Raw genomic sequence first — 25,898 nt, forward strand, 5'->3', positions numbered from 1 at the left:
TAAAAGTTGATCGCGGGAAAAATAGAATCAACTCTTATAGACGGAGAGTTAGAGCCGAAAAATCATCGTCATAAGTAATATGGAGTTTTTCCTGTGAAATGTGTCCATTGTATATTGACAAGTATGACCCCTTTCAGGCTGACACCTCAGTGGATACAGGAAGTAGCAATAAGGGATGAAAGGGGAAAGTTAGTGCAGTCATTAAAGGTTTTCACCTCCCATTTTCTTAAACCTCCATCGATTTGTATGAAAATTGGTGATTAGTTAGAGCATAACTCAAGAAATAAAACTGATTTGGTGCCAACTTGCACTTTTACCCTGGTGATGAATACCACCCCTTCCCGCGGGTGAAAACAATTTTATTAAAAATAACCCCAGAAATCGATAGAGGGACAAATTTTAAGTAAAATTTGTTATATCATGTTATTAAAATAAATCAATATTTTTTGAGTTATTAAAGATCAAAGATTTGTCTATTTAAGAGCATATGCGTGAAGTTACGGATGATAAAAAGAACAGATTAATTAATTGTATGTTAGTAAAATATTATTTTTATATTATTTCGATATTTAATTGAAGTTTTTCTATCACTAAACTGAATATGTCCAGAAACTGAGGGTGTCCAATAATGAGTACATTTGACATATTCGAATACACTTTTGCTAAATTTATAATATCGAAATAATATAAAAATAATATTTTAGTAACATACAATTAATTAATATGTTCTTTTTATCATCCGTAACTTCACGCATGTGCTTTTAACCCAGAAGCAGTCGCGCTCACTTCAGTTACGTCGATAGTCGCGCGTAGAGAAAAAATCTCACAATACAAATTTAAATACGAATTTAAAACAAATTTCTATTTTATAATATTTTTATTTACTTGTTATGTTAAAAATATCTATTTCTAACAATTGTAAAGCTAATTGGTTCTCACCAAAGCCATAAATTCCGCAAAAAAAAATTAAACAAAATAAAAAAAGATTTCCACGCATTACTACGACCCTCCTCGAGGCACTTACGAGTGGAAAGCAATGTTGCAAAATTTTTCATCAAGTTATCACGGAAAAGGATAAAATTTGAGATTTTTTCTCACGGCGCGATTCCTCCCGGGTTAAACAGACAAATCTTTGATCTTTAATAACTCAAAAAGTATTGATTTATTTTAATAACTTGATATAACAAATTTTACTTATAATTTGTCCCTCTATCGATTTGTGGGGTTATTTTTAATAAAATAGTTTTCACCCCCGAGAAGAGATAGTATCCACCCCCAGGGTAAAAGTGCAAGTTGGCACCAAATCATTTTTATTTCTTGGGGTATGCTCTAACTAGTCACTAATTTTCATGCAAATCGATTTTTGCATGAAAACCTTTAAAGGTGAAAACCTTTAAAAACTACACTAACTTTCCCCTTTCATCCCTTTTTGCTGCTTCCTGTATCCACTGAGGTGTCAGCCTGAAAGTGGTCATAATTATCAATATACAATAGACACATTTCACATGCCAAACTCCATATTACTTATGACGATGATTTTTCGACTCTAGCTCTTAGACTATTACAGTTTAAGTTGACTATTCCTGGATCGATTCAGTAAATGTAGATTATACAAGTATAATTTCACGTGCTTTTTTTGATGAGTGTGCGTCTCTTTGTTTTGACCGTTACAACTACTTATCACGATTTGAACATATCCAGTAGGTACCATTTCATTTCTAAATAGAATCGGTTGTTTGTGTGAATCAACTCTTACTAAATGGCATTGGGAAGAGTATACTTTATCTAGTTGGAGTTAATGTTGAATAAAAATCTCCATTTTATATTATTATGATCAACTTTTACTAAAACTAGCCGTTTGAGTTTACTCGAACTAGAAATAGTCAACTCCAACTGGATAATCAACTTGAACTTTAACAATATTTTTTAGGGATTTTGTATTTAGTTGGAGTGGAGTTTATTTTGCAGATTAGGTAAAAATAAATGTGTGTATATGAGTGGTTGGGAGTATTCATTGCTAGACCTGTGGTTTCATTTGCATGTTCATTATTGCTTTAAAAATTCATATTTTTTAACACATCTTCTACAGGATTGATACAATTTGATATCTGATGGTTGCATCTTACGTTTTAGGCCATATAAATAAACACATATTTCAGGGTAACCGCGGGTTACCTCTAAACCACAAGTTAACTTTACTTTGTGAAACCGGCCGTACATGTCCTGGTCTATTTATCGATTTCGGTTTACTATATAGTGGGCGAACTTTTCCCTTTCAATTGTATCTTTTTATTTTCGGCAGTATCCATTAAACATAACGACTTCCTAATCAAAGGTATTTTTTATCCAAGCCAAAACAACAGTATTTGACGTAAATAACAAAAAGTTTATTTTTGTACAAGATAAAGGACTTCCGCTGTCATTATTAAGGGCAAGTATATATTATAATGCTATATATACCGCGGTGGACATTTATCACCCTGGCACGCTAATTTGGGGGTTGGAAATGATTCCGATGCAAATAGTCTGACAGTGACACTTTGTAAATGTACACTTAGCCTTTCTTAATGCCGAGAGGCGTATCTGTAGTGGACGTGGACTAATGGCTTTCACAAATAATGTTTATTTGAATCTTGAAAACAGGAATGGGGAAGAATCCCAATAAACTCAAGGGGATTCACATAGAATTCCGGTTCTGTACATATTATTCTCATCTAGTGCAGTCACTGAAGGTTTTCACCTCCGATTTCGTTGAACCTCTACTAAAATTTTTTATTTCATTAGTAGTTCCAAAATGACACAAAATCTAGGCATCGGATAAAAAAGTTTATTTGAAGAAAGTGTATTTTTTTGTTCTTCTTAATGGCGGTACAGGCTCGTTTTTTTAATATTGTATTTAATTACAGAGTAATTTCCACATATTAATATATTTATCAAATTGGGCTCTGTACCGCCATTCTTTATTATATTACGAATACGTGTGCCAAATATCTCGAAATATTATAGCCGCAATCTTGGAACGCGTTTTGGCTACCTGTTGATCGCTACTGTATCACCTTAAGTTACATATTTATGAAAAATCGCTTTAAAACAATCATTTTTACACGAAAAATAAAAATATTTGTCCTTTAATAACTCAAAAAGTATTGATTTACTTTAATAACTTTATATAATAAATTTTGCTTTGAATTTGTCCCTCTAGCGATTTAATGAGGTTATTTTTGATAAAATCATTTTCACGCCCGAGAAAAGTGGCAATGGGTAACAGCGCAAATTGGCGAATCACTTTTGTTCCTTGAGGTATCCTCTAACCACTCACCAATTTTCATGAAAATCGATGGAGGTTCACCGAAATCGGACGTAATAGCTCATATACAGCTTCGTGACTGCGCTAGTCATCTTAACCTTCAAAAACCATGGTCAAATTTTATTTTTTATGTTCTGGCTTTTTATTTTTTTATACATTGTTATGATCTGCTTCTTATTAATTTTATATTAATTATTGTTTATTTGATTAATTATTTAATTGTCGCAAATCATACATAAAAAATGAATAAAAAATCTCAGGGTGCCTTTTTATAATATTAAAAAAATGTCTAACTTATCTTACGTTATACTTATCTTCTCTCGTGGTTTCAGTATCTCTTAGTTGATCCTAATCGGGATAAAATAGGAAAAAGTAATAAAGCAAAAATATAAAATAAACATAGAGAATTGTCTTTTATTTATCAAAATCAATACTCTAAAAATCTATCAAATCTAAAACCTGTGGACACAGATGTCCGAATGAAATTTTTACCACTTAAATTTATTCTAGTTAAAAAAAAACAATTTATCGGTTTGTTCCCGATGACTTTGGTAAAACAAATTTATGTATTCGCAAGATTACCTATATTTCCTATTTACTTTTTGAAATATTGGAACTTTAATTCATATGCTTTTTACTCAAAGTTTTAGTTTCCGAACATAAAAATATCTTTCACATAAATTGACTGACCTTTTTCTTCACTCACTCTGATGTCTTCTCGTGACCCAAAACAGCTCTCCCTCGTTGACTATGTTAAAGGCTACTCATCAAAGCCCTCTCCGTTCTCCAGCTTCAAAACTATCAGCATACCAGCACCAATTCTCCAACGAGCCAAAGCCTCTTTTGACCAGTACTCGATTCACACAAACTCCAAAAATTCTCTGCTCTCCTTCTCACAATAATACAGAATCAAAGAGGTATTTCGTCTCAATTTGATCTGTCTCTCGTTCCACTTTTCAGCACTATTCTCCACTATCAAATAACCACCGGTACTTGCTAACTATCTATCCACGAAAACGTCGAACTGCTCCTCAGCGATGCCAATAACATACTGCCTTCTTTTTCAAATTCACTCAACATTCAAACCACTTTTCCCCTTCCAAATTGCCAAGAATCAGAAACATTTCTCTTTTCCATTCGACAAACAGTCATTCTTTCAAAATTATTCCGACCATCTTAATTACTTTCGGGGAACCCTACAACATTTACTCGGGTTGAAACAAAGATATTAAAATTCCAAACTTTCTTTTAAACCATTTTTCTAGAAAATGATAATTACCTCTACCTGTAGATTCTATAGTTCCCGTAATAAACAATCTTTTAACATTTTAAAACTAAATACATCGTCCTTTTCACTTTAATTATTTACAAAAGTCTTTAATGGTTCATCGGAAAGCTCATTAAAAGAGAAATCTACTTACATCCAAACTAAATTCTAATAAATATTTACAGCTCAATATACAAAGTGTATCAAATGTATGTGCCCGCGTTATTTAAAAAAAATTTAATTTAATTTTCATTTTTCCTTTGATTGAAAAATTGAAAACACAATAATATATTTAATATTTAATATCAAAAAATATATGTTTCATAAACATAAACATGCTATAAGGGGGCCTTCAAGTACTATGTAAAATAATTTTCGAGGATTTGCCTACCCCCATGCAGCGCATCGTAACCTTTTTTGTACCCCCACTCCTATCTAAACGTTACTTAAGACCCAAGTAACCATTTTACCTTAAAGTAATAACTATATTGCGAAAAGTACCGGAAAGTCCATAAAATAACTTTGTTATTGTTTTCATCGCATTTGCGATAATTATAAATAAAACACGGGAATTCTAACTCATCATATTAAACTTTCACTTCTAATCTTTCAATTTTATAACTTAAATAAAACATTTTATCCAAAATGAAATCACGTACATAAAACGTGTATAAAACACGTGTCTTTTTTAGAATGACGAGATAGACGTAGTAGTTGAGGAAATGAAGCATTTTGGCTCGCAATTTTTTCGTCCAGCATGGATTTACTTGAAATTTTCACAAAAGGTAGGAAATAGTCCAAGGATCATTTTCTATATCATGCCGCTGTACGATAAAACCTTTGGGGTAGTTGCCACCTCATCTCGGGGGCGGGAATTTTTTATTACATTTTAACTAGGCAAATCGATGTAAAAAGTTATTATAAGAAAAAAATGTTTTTTTTACATTTTCTCCGTAAAACTAATATTTGTCGAGTTATTCGCGCTTGAAAATAACAGTTTTTTATGAAAAAATCGACTTTTTTAGAGGGTTTTTTGAGAAAACCTCGAAAAATATGCATTTAATCAAAAAAACTGTAAATACCACAATTGTATCTTTTAGTAACACAAACCAAATTATTTTTCTGCAATATCGCTAAGACCAATACAAAGATTTTTTTTTCGAAAAATTCGGATACTCCGCTTATGGATAATTTTCAATGTATGTATAATTGTATAATACCACAGAACCGGTTCGTATACTGGAAGATGACTAAAAAACTATTTGTATTTGTATTTCTACATATTTGTAAATTCGTATTTTTGTGTAAATAAATGTTTTTGTAATTCTTTAATTCTACTTTTTTTTCTGTATAGACCTATTAAAATATCTACTTATAAAAACTGTAATGTTATTAAGGGTGGTTTTTAAGGGTTGAAATATTATGATATTATATCCTAAAGTATAAAACAATCATTATTTAACCAATCAAAACCAAATTTTACCCATATTAAAGTTTATAATGTTTTTATATAATTTTTGACAATAAGGGGTAGTTTACACCCCTAAAAATAATCAACGCCCTTAAGCATGATATAGAATATGAAGTACAGGGTGAGATGATCCTAATCCCAAATTTTTATGTAAATCGATGCAAGCCGAAAATATTCTTTTAGGATAAGTAAATTTTTTATAAAGAGACTTTTATAAAGAGAATTTTTTTATATAGACCGTCGGTCTTGACGGTCCAGTTAGCTGGAGCTCAGTCGATCGACAAGTTTAGTGGATTTGCGATTTGCGGTCGCTGGTTCGAGCCTCAGCTAGGTCATGAAATTTATAAAAGGCCAACGCCGTAGTATAAAACTCAATAGAGTCTACGGCTTGGTCTGGAATAAACTGGCGTCTGATCGACCTATGGAGGAGCGGTACGGGAAGGGATAAGGGCTTCCGGCTTGGTGATACTCCTCCATAGATCCCTACCGAAGGGCGTTGACGCCTAAGAACGGTGTATACATACAAATTTTTTATATATAGCTCCAACAAGGGTGGTTTTAAGGGTTGAAATATTATGATAGTATATCTTAAAGCATAAAACATTCATTATGTAACTGATAAGAACCAAATGTTGACAATATTACAGTTTAAAATGTTATTTTATAATTTTTTACAATTAGGGGTCGTTTTCACCCTTACAAAACCAAAAGCGTACAACGGCTCAATATAGAAAATGAACTAGAGGGTGTAATGAGCCTAATCCCAAATTTTTGTACAAATCGATGCTGGACGAAAAAATTGCGAGGTTTTGCCATTTTTTCAGCTTCATTTCCTCGACTATAGGTGTGAAATTACTTTTCGTATACCATGAAGTAATTCACAGACTTGTGTGTACTCTACATAGATCTCAATCCAGAGTACACTAGTCTGTGAATGACTGCGCGTTTGTGTATTAACCACCTTTATACGGAAAGGATATTCTCTGCTTCAGCATTTTAGCAAAGTCCGACTGAAGAGCTATAAATAGCGAAATGCGTGTCTTAAGCCGGACTCAAACGACTCGTATACTTGGCGAATAATCGTTACTTGCGTATACTTGCCATGTCGTGTGAGTGGGCTACTAGTACAATTATTTGTCACTCGTGATCACTCGTTTGTTTTCTATTTGTTGTCGGTAAAAATGACCCGAATCAAATAGATCACTATTATTCGTCAACTTACCAAATACATACTTGTCTATACTTGCAGATTACTTTTAGTAATCACACCACTGATTCATTTGTCAAGATTTTTAAGCCAAATGTTTACGCTCGCGTACTTGTAAATTGTACTCGTCCGGTCAGTGCTCTGCTTGCCATCGCAACCGCAAAGCTTATATACTTGCCAAATAAGCAAATAATTATGTATTTGCCAAGTACACGAGTCATTTGAGCCCACCTTTAGAGTATAAAAGTTCGATTAAAAGCAAAACGTACTGACATTACTAAAATTTCAGATTGATCGGAGCAATATTACCGAAAATACAGTACGTTGAATATCCCTACCTTCAACCCGCTTTGCAGCAACTTCGTGTTAGCGCGCTTGAGCGTAGCTAGAAAAATTCAACAGCCTACCCCTTTCTCTTTTGTAAATTACTCCGCGATTCAAAAACAGATTCCAGTGTGCATCACTTTACGATTTGACAGACAAAAAAGATATGTACTCACCCAAATTCGACGAAATATCGTCCGGACACAACGGCAAAGCGGTGGAATTAATCTTCGTATCGTTTCCAGCTTCGATGACGGTTGAAACTTCAATCACAGCAGGCGTAGAAAAAGAAACGTTCAAGTTGAGGTTCGTAGTTAGGAATGGTGGCTCGGTTACGACGTAATTATAATAGGATTCATTCTTCGTTGTGTAAATGAGGGAGTTATTATGATCGTAAGTTTTGTTGTTCTTAAACAGTAATGTCTTCAGGAGAGGACCATAGCCCGAAGATTCTTTTTCTTCTTTTGGTAACCTGGAATTAAGGTTTTTTGTTTAATATATAGAATGATACAAAGTTATGGAATAACTTAATTATTTCAGAAACAGACGACTTTTAAAAAACACGTCAATTATAATTTTTAAATGGCCATCAATGGCTATATTTATATGTGTTGGACATTACGTCATTAATGTCTCCTAATCTCCTTTGGAACGATGTAGTTATTTGAATATTTATTGCTACAAGGTTAACCAGAAGTGTTGCTTTATTATTTCAATTAACTTATAATACATATATGTAATCAATGAGAGACTAAAAACATTCCTTCAAAGAAAAATTCCACAAGAGCCAACTGGATTTACCAAAGGTAGAGGTACTCGAGAACACCTGTTGAATATAAGACAGATAATCGAAAAATCTAGGGAATTCAATATTTCACTGTACATATGCTTTATAGATTATCGTAAGGCGTTCGACAGGGTCAAGTGGAGACACTTATGGCGAATACTAAAAGAAGTTGGCGTACCCCAACACCTTATTTCGCTTATAACTGAACTATACAAACACACTACTGGATCAGTTAAAGTGCTTGACACACTTTCAAACGAATTTCAACCAGAACGGGATGTCAGACAGGAATGTATACTACATATCTCCACAATTATTCAATATATAGCATATTATGAGAAGAGCACTTGAAGGATGGGAAAAAGGCATCCCAATAAATGTTCATAAAATAAACAACCTACGTTTCGCAGATGGCACAGTCCTTCTTGCAAATAGTCAAGCAGAGCTGATTGATCTTATACGACTGGTTGAAAATGAAAGTCAAATATTTGGTCTGCAATAATTAAACATATCATAGACAAAGATCATGATAGTGGATACACTACATAACAATCATCCAGACATAACCACAATTGATCGATTTGAGGTTGTGAGCTCATACTTATATCTGGGATCATTAATCACAAACACAGGGTCACTACAGGAAGAAATAAAACGTAGATGTGATCTAGCAAAAGTCGCCACAGCAAAAATGACCACAATATGGAAGGACTGTCAAATTTCAAGAGCGTTAAAGATGAGGTTGATCAACTGCTTAATATTCCCAATACTGACCTACGAATGTGAATCTTGGACCCTGAGAAATTCAGAAGGAAGAAAGATAGACGCCACTGAAATGTTCTGTTAGAGACGAATGCTACGAATTCCTTGGACCGGCCATAGAACAAATAATTCAATTTTAAGAGAGCTAAAAGTTAGCCAACGACTCTCCAGTAAAGTCCATCTCCAAGAATTAAAATACTTTGATCCAAAAATCCAACTCTGAATCAAATGTGAACAAAAACTGCCTTTATCTTTTTCATTTTTACTCAGTTTTGAGTATTTAGAAACTGTCTTTCGGTCCTTTTCCTAGACGAAGAGAAGGTAAATGCGTGGCCTAACTGTCCTCTATTTACTTTCTCCTATTTTCGTCGTCTCTGTGCTTATATTTTGTAAAAGCCGGAGATACAGGATGCAGCCAGAAAGCAGTTTATTGACGAAAGTCTTAGATTTAAAATATTGTTTATTATATTTTTATTTCAATTACTCTAATTGTTTAAAAAGTAGTAAACTTTGTATCTAGGGCTTTTCGTTCTTTTCCTCGTAATACGAGAGATGTCGCTAGATTGCGTCTCAAAAGGTGGAATCATTGTATCGCGATCGTTTCCCTTAAATAGGCAGGTTGTTGATATTTCTTTCAGAGTTGTGACTGCATAGCTTCACTGAGGATGCATGAGGATGCTGAAATAGCTATATGGAGATGGTGGTCCAACTCTGAATCAAATGTGAACAAAAACTGTCTTTATACTTTGGACATATTATGAGAGCAAACACAGAAAACATGGAAAGGCTCATTATACAAGAAAAGGTGGAAGGCCGAAAATCACGAGGAAGATCCCCAACAAGATGGATCGATCAGATTACAGGAATATGCAAAAGACCTATGCATGAGTTAAAAGAAATGACCAGAGACAGAGATCTTTGGAGACGGACAATACACGACATCACGTCGACCACTACACTCCTTCCGGGGGGTCGGTATTGAAGAGAAAACTTATAATAAATGTTTAGTAATATGCAATTTTATAAGAAATATTGAAATTAACGACCTACAGCAACGATGCAATGAGAAAGACGGGCAGTAAATTTTTTCCTAACGTAATTTAGTTTTGTGAATAAGCATGACAATGATCACATCCTAGATGGATGGAAGCAATATTCTGAGGATCTACTGAACATCCAAAAAGATGTAGACAGCAACCAAGAAGAACCAGAAGATGTAGAGCAAGAAGGCCAAAATCCAGATGAAATAGTTATAGCAGAAATAAAATAAATTATACAAACACTTAAGAAAGGTAGGGCGGTGGGATTTGATAAAATCACAGCGGAAATGCTAAAAAACATGGGAGACAAAGGCATTGAATTGCTAACAAAAGTTTGTAATAAGGCATGGAGTGAGAGCAAAATACCAAAAGGTTGGGGTGTAGGGGTTATTCTACCCATTTTCAAAAAGGGAGATAGGCGCGAATGTAGTAACTACAAAGGTATTATAACACTACTAAGCATCCCATCCAAAGTATACGAGAGAATATGAAGGCACGTATCCATAAAGCCGCGTCCTCACTGGTAAACTTTTCGTTCGTGCGAATTTGCGTCACAAATTTTTACCAGTGAGGACGCGACTAAAAACCGACAACCGATGGAGCGTGTGCGTTATGTGCGTCAAAAATTCTTGTGTCCGATTTATGCAACGAACATGTCCACATTAGCACAATTTACCTTAAGCACGCAAATATTTACGATGAACAGCTGTTTCGACGCAAATTTTTACCAGTGAGGCATTACGTTGTTGCTCCGTGTAATTGATCCACATAGTGGATATGTTGGTCCTCCCGCTCGGCGCTCACACTCGGCAATTCAATCGGTGGCGGTTTATATGTAGAGGAGCGCATGCAGTATCCATTGAAGCAGTTACACGGAGCAAGGAGTACCAAAATAATGGATACGTGCCTTTAGAGAAACGTCTTTTACAAGAAGTTGATTCTAAAATGGAACAATCACAGAGTGGATTCAGACGATTTTTTAAATAATATTAAACACGATATCCGCGTACGGATGGATGTACATTGTACAGGGTGCATACACACTACACACTACACAAGGTGCGTACACACTATAAAATATAACAAAGAAATAAAAACAACTACTTAGTAACGACTTAAATGTTCAAATTATTGCCCATAATTTTCGATGCAAGTATTTACTCTTTGAGAGTATATTGAACTTCAGTCTCAATTTCTGCTCTCGCAATGCTTTCCTACTCTCTGGATCATGTTTTCTCGAGTAGTGGGCTTAGCGGCAAAAGAAGGTATTTAATCCGACAACCATCGTGCTGAAACAACATGGACCTACAAACTGCTAGCGGCACATCTTCCAGAAGAAGAGGCAATTCATTCCTTAAAAAAATTAGATAGCGTTCACCAATAATAGCATTATCGAAAAGAAAGGGTTCAATTATCTGACTATCACCAGATTTAAATGTTTGGCGTGGGGACGGTTTGGTATTTCACTTTTATTTAGGTATGAGAACGGAAAAAAGACCTTGTTTTTGTAGCTAGGCCTACTCGAGAAAAAATGATCCAGAGAATACGAAACCCCATTCAAAGCATCTCGAGAGCAGAAATTAAGACTGCTTTTCAATCTACTCTTGAAAGAGTTGAATCAAATTGATGTGCAATAATTTGAACATTTAAGTCGTCACTAAGTAGTTGTTTTTACGTCTTTGTTATATTTTATTGTGTTGTTTGTCTTATTGTTGTTTTAGTTAATTATATACGTTGAGATCTGGAAAATGTTTTTTGTTTTTTCCACAGCACACTACCTTTCCTTAACTTCGTTTACCGGTGACAGTAACGGTTAGGTATAAATTTACACGTTTCTTAAGATATCTCGAGACAGAAAAATGGTATCGGCATGCGGTTTTCGCTATTCTGTTGCTAATTTGATCCAATTTTGTAATACAGGATTAAAAATGCATACTTGTATTTAATATTTTCCAAAGAAAACTATATTTCTGAAAATAATTAAATAACGCCTCCTAGCTGGCATAACAAAAGTTAACCATTTTAAATACCTAGGATGTTGGATAAACGAGACACTAAATCCGGATGAAGAAATTAAAACTCGTATAGAAATTGCAAGAGGAGCATTTATGAAACTTAGATCTATTTTGAGCAACTCTCAGCTGAACTTACAACTAAGAATCAAGTTCCTAAAATGTTATGTGTATCCTGTATTACTATATGGATGTGAAACCTGGATCATGAAGGTTAACATGATGAACAAATTAGAAGCCTTTGAGATGTGGTCGTATCGTAGAATGCTCAGAATATCTTGGGTTCAACGCATTTCAAACAGAGAAGTCTTAAACAGAGTAGGTCAAGGCGAAGGTGACTTAATGAAGATGATAAAAAAGAGAAAACTTGAATATCTGGGGCATATAATGAGAGGTAGCAGATACAGGATACTGCAGTTAATACTCAATGGAAAGATCGACGGAAACAGAGGAATTGGTCGAAAGAAATATTCATGGCTCCGAAACCTTCGTCAATGGACTGGCTTATCAGCAGATCAATTGTTACATGCCGCACAAGATCGAGAACGATATCGGCAAATTGTTATGGAAGTTACCCACGCCTAAAAATTTGGGCACGGTACTTAAAGAAGAAGAAGCTGGCATAATACTTAATAGGCTGTTTCGAAATTATAACTCTTACATTGACGAAAAAGAGCTGTTTTCAACAAGACCAAGTTTGCAAAATTCGATTTAGCAGAATCAGACTTACAACCATTTTTTCATAACAAGGTTCCCACTCACCCCCACCTCTTATTTGCAAAGGTAGACTTAAACTTGTGAAATCAAATATGCGCAGAATTTTGTGAAGAATACGATGATTGGATTTCCAGTGCCCTTTCATTAGGTAAATTTTGTAAAATTTTGATTTTTTAATTTTTGATGTTCAATTACGCCCTCTAGCGGTGGACCTACAATTATAAAAATAATTTCCAGGCTTTTCCCGAGGCAACTTTTGTTATAAATATTTTTTTCTCAAAGCTGTACTATAAACAGTTCCTGAGATATTATATGGCCGAGAGCCATTCTTATTGGGACACCCGGTACATAGTGGATACAGTAAGATATGGGCGTTTCAACCTCTTTAGCCGATTTGATATTGAAAACCAGTGAAGTTGAAACTGTCAATCAAATTACCAGTGGCTTGGAAAAATATATTTTCTAAATTAAAATTCTTCAATCGCAACTGCATAGTAAATACGTAAAAATATAGATACAGGTCGACCCCCGAAGAGATGGACTGATGACATAAAAGAATGACCACAAATTGGATTCAGATGGCGTAAAATTGGACGTAAGAGTGGAAAAGCATACGAGACGACTGTGTGTAGCAGTAAATTTTGGAGGTTTAAATGATAATATACTATACTCTATACAGTTGTTGTTAAAAACGGATCTTTGCACAAATGTAATGATTGATTTACAAAAAAGTTAAATGAAAACATTAAGTGAAACGTACGTCGGCATGTATTTTAAATGTATTTGTCAGGAAATGGCTATTATCCCAGTCGACGTGTTTTATAAAGTTATTTTATTGAATTGTTTGATCTTTTTTCACTATTGAGGATTTTGCTGGACTCAACATTAAACAGCTTGAACTTCATATCGACTATTACTAATATAAAGATAAAAATATAGAAGGGTAATAAACAAATTTAACAAAAAACACAACGTTAAATAATACACTCGAAAATAAACAAATAAGTTTTCTTTGGACGTTCGAGAGAACTATAGCTAGACTCTTGTAATATATTGAAAATTTGTAGGTTAAAAAATATTACTTGTCTCATTAGTTTAAAAATAAATAATTACTAGTCCAGAAAGCCACTGCGCATCCGCCAGGAAAAATATTCTGATTCGGATTTTTGGCACAATCCTACTCAAAAAGGATCCCTTTTAACAAATTTGCATGTTGCCAGGTCCAAAGTGGGTCAAAATTTTTTTAAACGTTTTTTTTGTTTTTTTTTTCCTAAAATGATTTTTTTTTTGCATCGAACAAAGTTTTTTAGGTTTTTTGGATTATTTCAAACAGAAAAGGTCTTCAGTAATTTTTCCCTAAAGTTGATAGATTTTGACATATAAACGACTAAAAATTTAAAAATTGCGAAATCGGCCATTTTTAACCCTCAAAAACTATGTGAAAAACTGAAAATTTCGATGTTGCCGAGCTGAGAAGATGTCCTTTGAACATCGATTGATCAAATCCCGAAGAGTTTTTTGCAATGCAGCATCGAAAACCCCTTTGTTTTTAATTGCCAATCAAGCGGGCGCTTGATTGACAACCGTTGCATGTATATTATGTAACATGCGTAAATATATGTGCGGAAAAATATTTCGATTGAATTTTTTTTTCACCATCTTGCTTGAAAATATCCCCTTTTAACAAATTTGTATGTTGCCAAGATCAAAAAGTCAACAATATTTTCAAACGTTTGTTTTTTGTTTTTTCCTAAAACTAATTTTTTTGCATCGTTGCATTTTTTAAGTTTTTTGGATCATTAAAAATAGAAAAGACCTTAAGTGACTTTTCTGTAAATGTGATAGTTTTCGAGATATAAGCGATTGAAATTTTAAAAATTGCAAAATCGGCCATTTTTAACCCTCAAAAACTATGTGAAACACCAAAAATTTCAATGATACTAAGGTACGTAGATATTCTAAGAATACCGATTGATGAAATCCCGAAGAGCTTTTTGCAATACAATATCGAAAACCCCTTTGTTTTTTAATTGCTAATCAATGTGTATATGTAATCGGAGAATATTTTAAGTATAAAAAAATTGTTTAAAATTTTTTTTTACCCTGGCAACATGCAAATTTGTTAATAGGGAACCTTTTTAAGCAAGATGGTGAAAAAAATTGAATCAAAATACATTTACGCATATTACATACAATGCTGTATACATTATACATACATAGTGTGACCAACTAGCCCGAAAAATCCGGGACATGGCCCGAATTACGAAGTCGTGTCCCGGCGTCCCGGACAAGGCTTCAGGGCCATCCGAATTTTCTACGTTTTGGTAAAATTCTATTTTGACATTTTGAATACGTTATTTTTCTAAGAATTCACATCAAATTGAATTGGTGGAAGGAAAAAACTCGACAATTTCTAGAGTGTAATGCTAATACCACATCCAAAACGCATGGATTTTATATCGTTTATATTTTGTTTTATATTTTCTACGAAAACTCAAACTACGGACTTTCCCGTTTCTGTATTTTAATTATCGTCTTCTGAAAAGACGATTCAAAAACATGAATACCAAACAATGATAATTATATTTTTATATTAACCTAAGGTTCTCTTTACATGGAAATCCAACGTCAGTTGATTCTCTAACTTTTCCTTTTTTGAAAAAGATTTCCGGATTTGAAGTCAAAACGTCAAAAACTAACAAACATGTAATTATCATTACAACCCATCCCATCAAAAAGTTTTTGTTAACATAAAAATATTAAGTAATCAATAAAATGATGATATTAACCCTCGTAAGGCGGTGCGGGGTGCAGCTGCACCCCAGACCTCCTTTTTCTTACCTATCTTTTTTGATTAATTTTTTTGATTTTTGTCCATTTTTTTATTCGCATTAAATTCAATTCTAAACACATTCCACCCATTACAGCATTTAAAACTATTTGCGTTTACGTGTTTTTTTTTTGGAAATATGACTGTAAGGTGCAAGTGATGAAAATTTCATCCTGAATTAGACGTTTCTGCTGTTCCACCTGGAACTAACAGAGCTATCGAACAATGTCAGTGTTATTTATGTGAGAGAGAAAAGACCGAAAGTCCCGGCATAATTGTATTGCGTGTAAAAACTTTGTATTACTCACACTGTGAAAAATTTTAAGTGTTTGTCTTGCAGCGATAATATTGTTTTTAATAAGAAATAAGTACTTTGTTTGTAAAATTATGTTTCATAATATGAAAAACAAGTCCTAATTATCTTTCAAATCAATTTCTCCAACGTTCACATATAAAAAAATGGATATACGGATGGGGTGCAAGTGCACCCCGCACCGTTGTTTACGTAAGAATCTAAGCACCGCCTTACGAGAGTTTAAGTTCTATTTTTTTTTAAAATGGCCCGATTTTCATTGAAAAGTCCCGGATTTTAGCTATTTTTTTCAGCCTTGTCCCGAATTCGACTAAAAAGGAGTTGGTCACACTATACATACATGCAACGCAACGGTTAAAAATATAGTAGCGACCGCTTGACTAGCAATTAAAAAACAAAGGGGTTTTCGATATTGTATTGCAAAAAGCTCTTCGGGACTTCATCAATCGATATTCTAACTACGTACCTTGGTATCATTGAAATTTTCGGTGTTTTACATAGTTTTTGAGGGTTAAAAATGGCCGATTTTGCAATTTTTAAATTTTCAATCGCTTATATCTCGAAAACTACCACATTTACAGAAAAGTCACTAAGATATTTTCTATTTGGAATGATCCAAAAAACCTAAAAAAAATTGTCCGATGCATAAAAATTAGTTTTAGGAAAAAACAAAAACAACCGTTTAAAAAAAATTTTTTAACTTTTTGATTCTGGCAACATACAAATTTGTTAAAAGGGGATATTACAAGGATGTTAAGAGGGGACAAATAAAAACAAAGGGGTTTTCGAAATTGTATTGCAAAAAACTCTTCGGGATTTCATCAATCGATGTTCGAAGAATATCTTCTTATCTTGGCAACATCGAAATTTTCAGTTTTTCACATAGTTTCTGAGGGTTAAAAATGGCCGATTTCGTAATTTTTAAATTTTTAATTGCTTATATGACAAAAACTATCAACTTTAGAGAAAAGTTACTAAATACCTTTTCTGTTTGAAATGATCCAAAAAACCTAAAAAAGCTTTGTTCGATGCAAAAAAATAATTTTAGGAAAAAAACGAAAAAAAAAACGTTTAAAAAATTTTTGACCAACTTTTCATCCTGGCAACATGCAAATTTGTTAAAAGGGGTCATTTTTGAGTACGATTGTGCAAAAAATCCGAATCGGAATATTTTTCCTAGCGGATGCGCAGTGGCTTTCTGGACTATACCGGAAGTAATCAAATAAGAAAGCAACAGTTAGTCGTTCTAATAATTATGTTTGAAAATAAAAATTACAATGAAATGTACAAACAAAGACTGAGCATCATTTTAAGATTTGTAAGACAAAAAAGAAATTGAAAATAAAAATTGACAATACTTTAAACGCGTTTTCCTCAAAACTCCTTTTTTCAAAGACTGTAGACATTGTAACTCAAAAACTACTTGACCGACCCACCTGGAATTTTGTATATATTTTCTTTAGACATTCCTTGAGGTAAAGCTATCGAGATATTTTTGTTGTATGCTTATTTTTTGTTTAACAATAATAAATATGTTAATTTTCACCCTTTTACAAAAAAAAATCGTTTTTTTTACTTCTGAGTGGTATCAAAAAGTCAAAATTAGATAAAACTAAAAAAACTTGACAGCGTTACCTCGAGAAACTCATAAGCTAATAAAATCTTTTTGAGTTTTTTATTTATCACGATTCAATGATGAGTTCTGATGTCCACCGCAAAATTCATTATATTTTGAGGTGTCTGTTAAAAATTTGCCACGGTTGGCTTATTTTTCAGTATTTTTCCTTGAAATTTTTCTTGAGTAATCTATGAATTGTACTGAATATGCCTATTTAATTTAAAAATAAAATAATTCTACCATACTTTCAGAAAAAATGTGTTTGGAATATTGATTTCAACCCCTTCGGCCCCCCTTTAATGATAGCTATGCCACGATTTTGATAGGCAACCCATGCTAGAAATATTTGTGGATGTATGAAATTTAATAAAAAAAATGTTTCATCCGGCAAGCAGATGGGTACATTATTTTTCCACCTACCTCTACCGAAAGTATACTTTTCCGGACCTGATTGTAGGTAGCAAAGTTGTACTTTTCCTCCCTAGGAAGGAAAATATTTTTCCTCCCTAGGGAGGAAAAGTAATAGTGACGTCATGGTATTTTATTCATGAAATATAACTTATTGACGCCCTGTACAATATCTATTTTCTATTACGTAAGTATCTATACATTTTAACGTTTATTTAAAAACACTCTGTATTTTACAGAATGGTAAAAAACAGTAAATTGTTATTCCGATTTAACAATGTTTACATTAATAATTTGACCTATATTTGACAGTTGACAGTTGTATTGTACCTACTTGTTAGTTTTAGTTCTAATAAATTTTGTTGGTTAGTTACATAAATAAATTAAGTAAAAATGAAAAAATGATTTGTTATTTGAGGAAGGTGGAAAAACCAAATGTATAACATGGGAGTTAAAGTGCCTTTTCCTCCCTTGAATGATTACTGCCCTCCGCTACGCGTCAGGCAGTAAACTTCATTCTCGGGAGGAAAAGTAGCACTTCCCTCCCTTGTTATACAAATAGCTATTGACCTCCTATTCGGATATTAGACTAGTAACGTTTAGGCAAGGGAAGGGGGTACAGAAAAACTTTACGATACGTTACGTGGGGGTCAAAAATCTTCATAAATTGAGTTACGTAATGCTTGAACGCTCTCAAAGATGCACTGGAATAACTTGAACGTAATAACGGATATTGGGATAAATAAAAAAACCACTGTAAAAACCGAATAGTTATCTTTATCAATATTATTATTATGGTTATTAATATCACCACACAGATACGAAAATGTGGTAATTACTAGATTCTATTTTAATTATTAGTCTGTCGTAATATTTCATCCTTTCAAAGTATTTTTGTACTCTGTTGTAGTTGTAGAGATTTAATCTGGAGATTGTAACTTTTCCGAAAAATAGTTTTTTCTCGAATATCCTGTTTTGATTCGAATATTTTGTGACCTTCACATTTATAATAAGAATAATGCAGTTAGTGAGCCTATAATAATAACTATTATAGGCTCACTAACTACATCACTTATTAATATTGTATTCATTGGGCTCAAGAGCGAAGACGCAAAATTTCGGGTCAATTCTTTTTAAATGCATTCATTTTTTTTCGAATCCTAAGAAAACTAAAAAATATTTTTGAAAAATTTAAACGCAAGAATGAAACAACATTATTATCGAGGGCCGAAAGTCCCTTAGAATAAACAACAAGTTTCTTTTGAATGAGATATTTGAAATTAAAATCACACTAAATTTTCTCTTCTTTTTCGCCCCTTTAACTTATTAAAATAAACATTATAGAACCTTTCGGCGACTTTCGGTCCTTTATGAAAAAATCAACGTATGTTGATGTAGACTAGGGATGGGAAAAACCTACCGGTTTAAACCTAAAACCGGTTTTTTTACTTCGCAATAACCGGTTTTACCGGTTGTTTTTTTGTCCCGGTTATAACCGGTTTTTTCTTTTTAAAGTAAAAACCGGTTATTAGGTTTTCACGGTGATTAGGATTAGGTTAGGTATTATTTTGGATCCCAATTATAATTATTATTCTCAAGTAATCATTCCAAACAAAACCATAATTCAAATTTTATTTTATTTTATAAATACAGAAGCAAACTGAACGTGCAATCTCACATCAGCCAGAAACAATTTATAAGTTTTATTATAATAGTTCCTTGAAAAGGTACTTGTAATCATAATATTTACATAAGAAGTGATCTGGTTGAAGACGCAAACATCATCTATTTTTCACACTTAACTCTTGACATTGAAAGTGGGTGAATTACTTTTTCTGATTACCAAAAATAATGCTCTGACTATGAATATCAAATAACTGATTACGAATACGAATCTCCAAGAATTTCCCTACGTTTTCAAAACGATACACCCATACAGGAAGTATTAAATGAGTTAAAATGTACCTATTCTACAAATTAATATACAAACGTGTTAAAAGTAATACATGATAAATTTTTTTTTGAGGGTAGTAAAAATAAAAGATAAATTGCATTATCCAATTTATTTTTAAGTAAAATATTTATGTTGATATTATTTCTTTTTAAATCCCATTTCAAAGAGTCTGGGAAATTTTTTATAAGTTCAAATGGTTGGGGATTTTTTTGAGTTTGGGAGGAAAGGAAAATTGGTGGGTATTTTAGAGGATTATATTTTTAAATGGCAAATTAAATTTGCATCAATAATTGAATACAATAATTGCATATTATATTCTACTCTCATAATATACAATGACTATATAACCTGAATTATTTCAGCGCTCTCTATTGAGCAGTAGTATAATAATAATAATTTTGGTTTACTGTTCTCTACATCTGACTACTGAAATTCACAAATCTTTGGGATTCACACAAATCAAATTTTATTTCGATCCAATGTATATATTAATCTTACGCTATATTATATTTAATAATAATCAATAAATATTATATAATAATAATAAAATAATAAATAAATATATTAATTAATAGAATAAAATGGTTTTATTAAAAATTGTGTTTTATTTATATTGATATTTGTTCTTTCGATAGTACTAATTTTGATCATATTGATATCGAGTCGAATGGAGTATCGCAAACTAAAGTGCATTGTAAATATAACTTTGTAACCTATTGGATTAAAAAAACCGAAAACCTGTTTTTCCAAAAACCGGATTTTTTGGTGGGTTATAACCGCTAGGTTAAAACGTAAGCAAAAAAAACCGGTATAACCGAAAACCGGTGTTTTGTCAAAAACCGCCATCCCTAATGTAGACATACATCAGAAATAGATGTTTGCTGTCGCCCCAATTATTATTTAATGAGTATGTACTTCCAACTAATATCTCAGGAGTCCAGGAGGCAATATGGGAAAGAATTGAAGGTGTAAGGCCTTGTTTAGATAGGGCGGTTTGCCAACGTAAACGTCGCGATTAACCTGTTTAAACGCTGGTAAACCACGTAAAACTCGCGGTTGCATATGCTCGATGATGAGCGGTTGTAGACCAAGAGGCAGCGCTGAAAAATCTATTTGAATTTACTAAAGCTAGATTTTTCACAGTTGATTACTGTGAGTGTGTAGAGAAACATACTGCGGTCGGTCAAGCGAAACGTAGAACAGGGGTTACTGAGAGGGTTGCTTTCCTACGAAGGTAATTATTTCCATTTACTAAGGCTGAAAATCAGTACACACATTCTAAATTAAATATAAATAACAGTTATTATAGTCGGTCAGCTGTATGACGGGACAGAGCCGGTCGGTCGGCCTCAATAGTCGATTGAGGAAATGAAGCATTTTGGCTCGCAATTTTTCGTCAAGCATGGACTTACTTGAAATTTTTACAGAGGCTAGGGAATAGTCCAAGGATCATTTTCTATAGCATGCCGCTATCATACGCTAAAACCTTAAGGGTGGTTGCCACCCCATCTCGGGGGTGGGAATTTTTTATTAAATTTTAACCTTGTAATTCCGTGTAAAAAGTGATTCTAAGAAAAAAATGTTTTTTACATTTTCTTCGTAAAACTAATATTTTTCGAGTTATTCGCGCTTGAAAATAACAGTTTTTCGACGAAAAATCGACTTTTTTAGAGGGTTTTTGAGAATACCTCGAAAAATATGCATTTAATCAAAAAAACTGTAGATATCGAAATTGTATCTTTTAGTAACACAAACCAAATTCTTTTCCTATAATATCTTTAAGACCAACACAAACCGAGTTAGCTTTTTTTGTCAAATGCACAATTTGAAATATTCAAAGACAAATAATGGGAAAAATTTGCATTTTTCGAGAAAAACTTAAATAATCTTTTTTAAAGTATACAATTAGACCTTTAAAAAAATAATAAAATGTTTCTAGCATGAAAATTAAGCGACCTACAAAAAAATGTCGGTACCTGTTTTTCTCTACGAAAAAATCAGTGAAAACAACCCGCTAACTACCTTCCTAATTCAAAATTGGTCTTCACCTTTCTGTAGTTCCTTTTATATTTATATTATCAATACACTCAAGAAGTTTGACCTATTTAAAATGCCTAATTTTGGAAAAATTGAAGTTTAAAGAAAAATTGATTTTTTGCAATTTGATATTTTTCACATTTTACTTCAAAATATCTCCGAAAATACTGAAAATATGAAAAAAATTATAAACTACTAAATTGTAGCTTTTTTAATGACTAAAATTACCCTGTGCATAGATTTTCTTTACAGTGAATATTTGGCCAGATATAGCTGTTTAAAACCTCTATTTACCAGCAAACACCCCCTTATTCGAGCCCTTTAAACCCGCCCCAATTAAAAACTAAGGCATCTTACGGTATTTAATTTACACAGTCTTATAGCTCTTTAAAAATCCTACAAAATCATTTTTGAGGGGTCTCATTACTGAGAGGGTATCAAAGTTGCTTTCATACGAAGGTAATTAAATCCATTTACTAAGGCTGAAAATCAGTACACAGTGAGCTATAATATTTTTTCCAAAATTAGGCAATTTAAATAGGTCAAACACCTTAAGTGTATTGATAATATAGATATAAAAGGAACTACATAAAGGTGAAGACCAATTTTGAATTAGGAAGGTAGTTAGGGGGTTGTTTTCACTGATTTTTTCGTAGAGAAAAGCAGGTACCGACATTTTTTTGATTATAAGTCGCTTAATTTTTATGCTAGAAACTTTTTATTATTTTTTTTAAAGGTCTAGGTTTATACTTAAAAAAACATTATTTAAGTTTTCCTCGAAAAATGCAAATTTTTCCCATTATTTGTCTTTGAATATTTCCAAATTATGCATTTGACGAAAAAAGCTAACATTTAACATGCCGTATCTCGGTTTGTATTGGTCTTAGAGATATTATTGCAAAATAATTTGGTTTTTGTTTCTAAAAGATACAATTTTGATATCCACAGTTTTTTTTGATTAAATGCATATTTGTTCTAGATATTCTCAAAAAACCCTCTAAAAAGGTCGATTTTTTCGTCGAAAAACTTATTTTCAAGCGCGAATAACTCGAAAAATATTAACATAAAATCCTTTATAAAAGGTATATTTGTTAAAATCCCTATACAGGGCTACATCAAAGACAGAACTAGTTTTCAATCGGTTGACCGATCATCATCAGTGCAATCTTAGAATCTACATGCAAGCCACCAAAGTAAAAATAACAGGGTAAAAACCCTTTACAATTGATCCGTCATCGGAACATATGACTAAGATGTGAATTATAACATGGATGATTAAGATATCCAATGTTTTTCGCCCGAGGTACCAATGAGCTCTATCTGACAAGTTCACATCAAGTTCTGTCTTTGATGTAGCCCTGTATAGGGATTTTAACAAATATACCTTTTATAAAGGATTTTATGTTTTTGTAATGGTATACAGCCAACTACAGAAAATTTTTCCTCGTGGATTCGAAAAATATTAGTTTTACGAAGAAAATGTAAAAAACATTTTTTTCTTAGAATCACTTTTTACATCGAATTGCATTGTTAAAATGTAATAAAAAATTCCCACCCCCGAGATGGGGTGGCAACCACCCAAAAGGTTTTAGCGTATGATAGCGGCATGATATAGAAAATGATCCTTGGAGTATTTCCTATCTTCTGTGAAAATTTCAAGTAAATCCATGCTGGACGAAAAAATTGCGAGCCAAAATGCTTCATTTCCTCAATCGACTATTGATGCCGACCGACCGGCTCTGTCCCGTCATACAGCTGACCGACTATAATAACTTTTATTTATATTTAATATAGAATGTGTGTACTGATTTTCAGCCTTAGTAAATGGAAATAATTACCTTCGTAGGAAAGCAACTTTGATACCCCCTCAGTAACCCCTGTTCTACGTTTCGCTTGACCGATCGCAGTATGTTTCTGTACACACTCAGAGTAATTAACTGTGAAAAATATAGTAGCTTTAGTAAATTCAAATAGATTTTTCAGCGCTGCCTCTCCGTCTATTGCATTTGTTTCTATGCTAACTTGAACCGCGGCGGTTGGGTTTTTCAGGTAAACCGCGACGTCGACGTTGGCAAACCGCCTGCATATAAACAAGCCCTAAGGATTGAAGGGAGCATCATTAATAATATCAGATTTGCAGACGATACCGCAATCATGGCAGAGAATATAGTCGATTTATAAATTCTTCTAGAAATCATTAGGTAATAGAGAAAGCAAAGATACATATATGAGTAGGGGAGCAAAGTATGCTAAATGTGCAGTCACTCGAGCGCTATTGGGTTGTGACGAGTAGGTCCTAAAACCAAAAAAAGTTAAGTAAAGTTTTCCATTTTAGTGGGCGCTTGCCATTTTTTAATTTAATTTTCCATTTCCAACAATCGTTTTTCCGATTATAACGCCATCTATCCATAATTCGAAAAAAGTCTCGAATAAAAGTTATTTATTTTTACGAAAAGAATCCAAATCTGCAATAAAAAATGAGGGCTCCTATTTAAGATTTTAAAGTAACCCCCCACCCCACATCCATGGGGGTCGTGTTTGGTGCCATTTGATAGATTTTTCAAAAATATTGAATAAGTGTATTTTACAGTTTTTCGATCTGATGTTCATTTCGCGAAATATCGCGGGATTCGTATTTAAAATATTAAATTTACCCCCACCCCTCTCCGTAGAAAGTCGTGTTTGGTATCACTCGATAGATTTTTAAAAAATATTGGGCACATATTTTTTAGTTTTTCGATCATTTCGCGAAATATTCGCTTTTTTCTTGTGAAACTTTGGGACTCACCCATTTCCTTACGCCCGGATCAAATCGTCAGATTTTTAAAATATACACTCTTTTGCATGTACTTAACTTACCTTATCTTAATCTGACAATTTCGAGTTTTTTTAAGGATAGATTTTTTTTTTCGGGCTCCCCTTAACGAACTCCCCTGTGTTAAGAGCCAATATATGGTAGAGGTACATCTGCAGGGTACCAGGTTTCTCTCCATATACTAATCTGACGCGCTCGAGTAACTGCAAAAATCCCCGCTTGGGCTCCCCTACCATAACAATGAATATAGATAAAACCAAATACATATTTAGCTCGAAATGTAATTATTAATACACGTTTCTTTGTTTTTTCCACAGCACACTACCTTTCCTTAACTTCGTTTACCGGTGACAATAACGGTTAGGTTTAAAATTTACACGTTTCTTAAGACAACGTGTGATCCAAAATTATTGTCACCATAGGTGGCTCTGAACGACAGAGATAGCTATACAGTGCATGTCTATTCTTAATTCAGATATACTTTCCAGTTTACATCAACTTCGCAGTGTACGTGTACCGTGTACGTCAACTTAACAAGAAGAGTTAGGTTATGTAGAGTTGTTGGTAGTGGACATATACCGCAGCTTGTTTGATTTTATTTATTATTGTTACTTATAATTTTGTTAATTCTTTTGATTTTTGGTTAAAGTTGTGTGTTAAAGGTTTTGACTGATTTTTTATGTTTTATAATGTTAACCAAAATTAATTGATAAACCAATTATATAAATTCAGATTAAAACAAGACATACGTAATTTTTTGCACGGCTAGCTTTGATCCCAATAATTGTGGATCGCTCGTTATCTCGAGATAGAAAAAAGGTATCGACATGCGGTTTTCGCTATTCTGTTGCTAATTTGATCTAATTTTGTAATACAGGATTAAAAATGCATACTTGTAATTAATATTTTCCAAACAAAACTAGATTTCTGAAAATAATTTAATAACGCCTCCTAGCTCGCATATTACTTAACAGGCTGTTTCGAAATTATAACTCTTACGGTTAAATTCGATTACAGTCTGCTAAATTC

General features: G+C 33.0%; 1 protein-coding gene across 2 annotated transcripts in view; it reads right to left on the minus strand.

Annotated features, from left to right (window-relative positions):
• The window catches only part of LOC126887948 (beta-1,4-N-acetylgalactosaminyltransferase bre-4-like), a 115,349-nt gene that overhangs the window by 42,973 nt on the left and 46,478 nt on the right, over positions 1-25,898 (minus strand). For both annotated transcript variants that reach the window (XM_050655897.1, XM_050655898.1), the window contains exon 3: positions 7,753-8,048. In XM_050655897.1, coding sequence (XP_050511854.1) covers positions 7,753-8,048 — 296 coding nt within the window. The remainder of the gene's footprint in view (positions 1-7,752; positions 8,049-25,898) is intronic.

Source organism: Diabrotica virgifera, chromosome 7 (genome assembly GCF_917563875.1).
Source record: "Diabrotica virgifera virgifera chromosome 7, PGI_DIABVI_V3a".
Classification (NCBI taxonomy): domain Eukaryota; kingdom Metazoa; phylum Arthropoda; class Insecta; order Coleoptera; family Chrysomelidae; genus Diabrotica; species Diabrotica virgifera.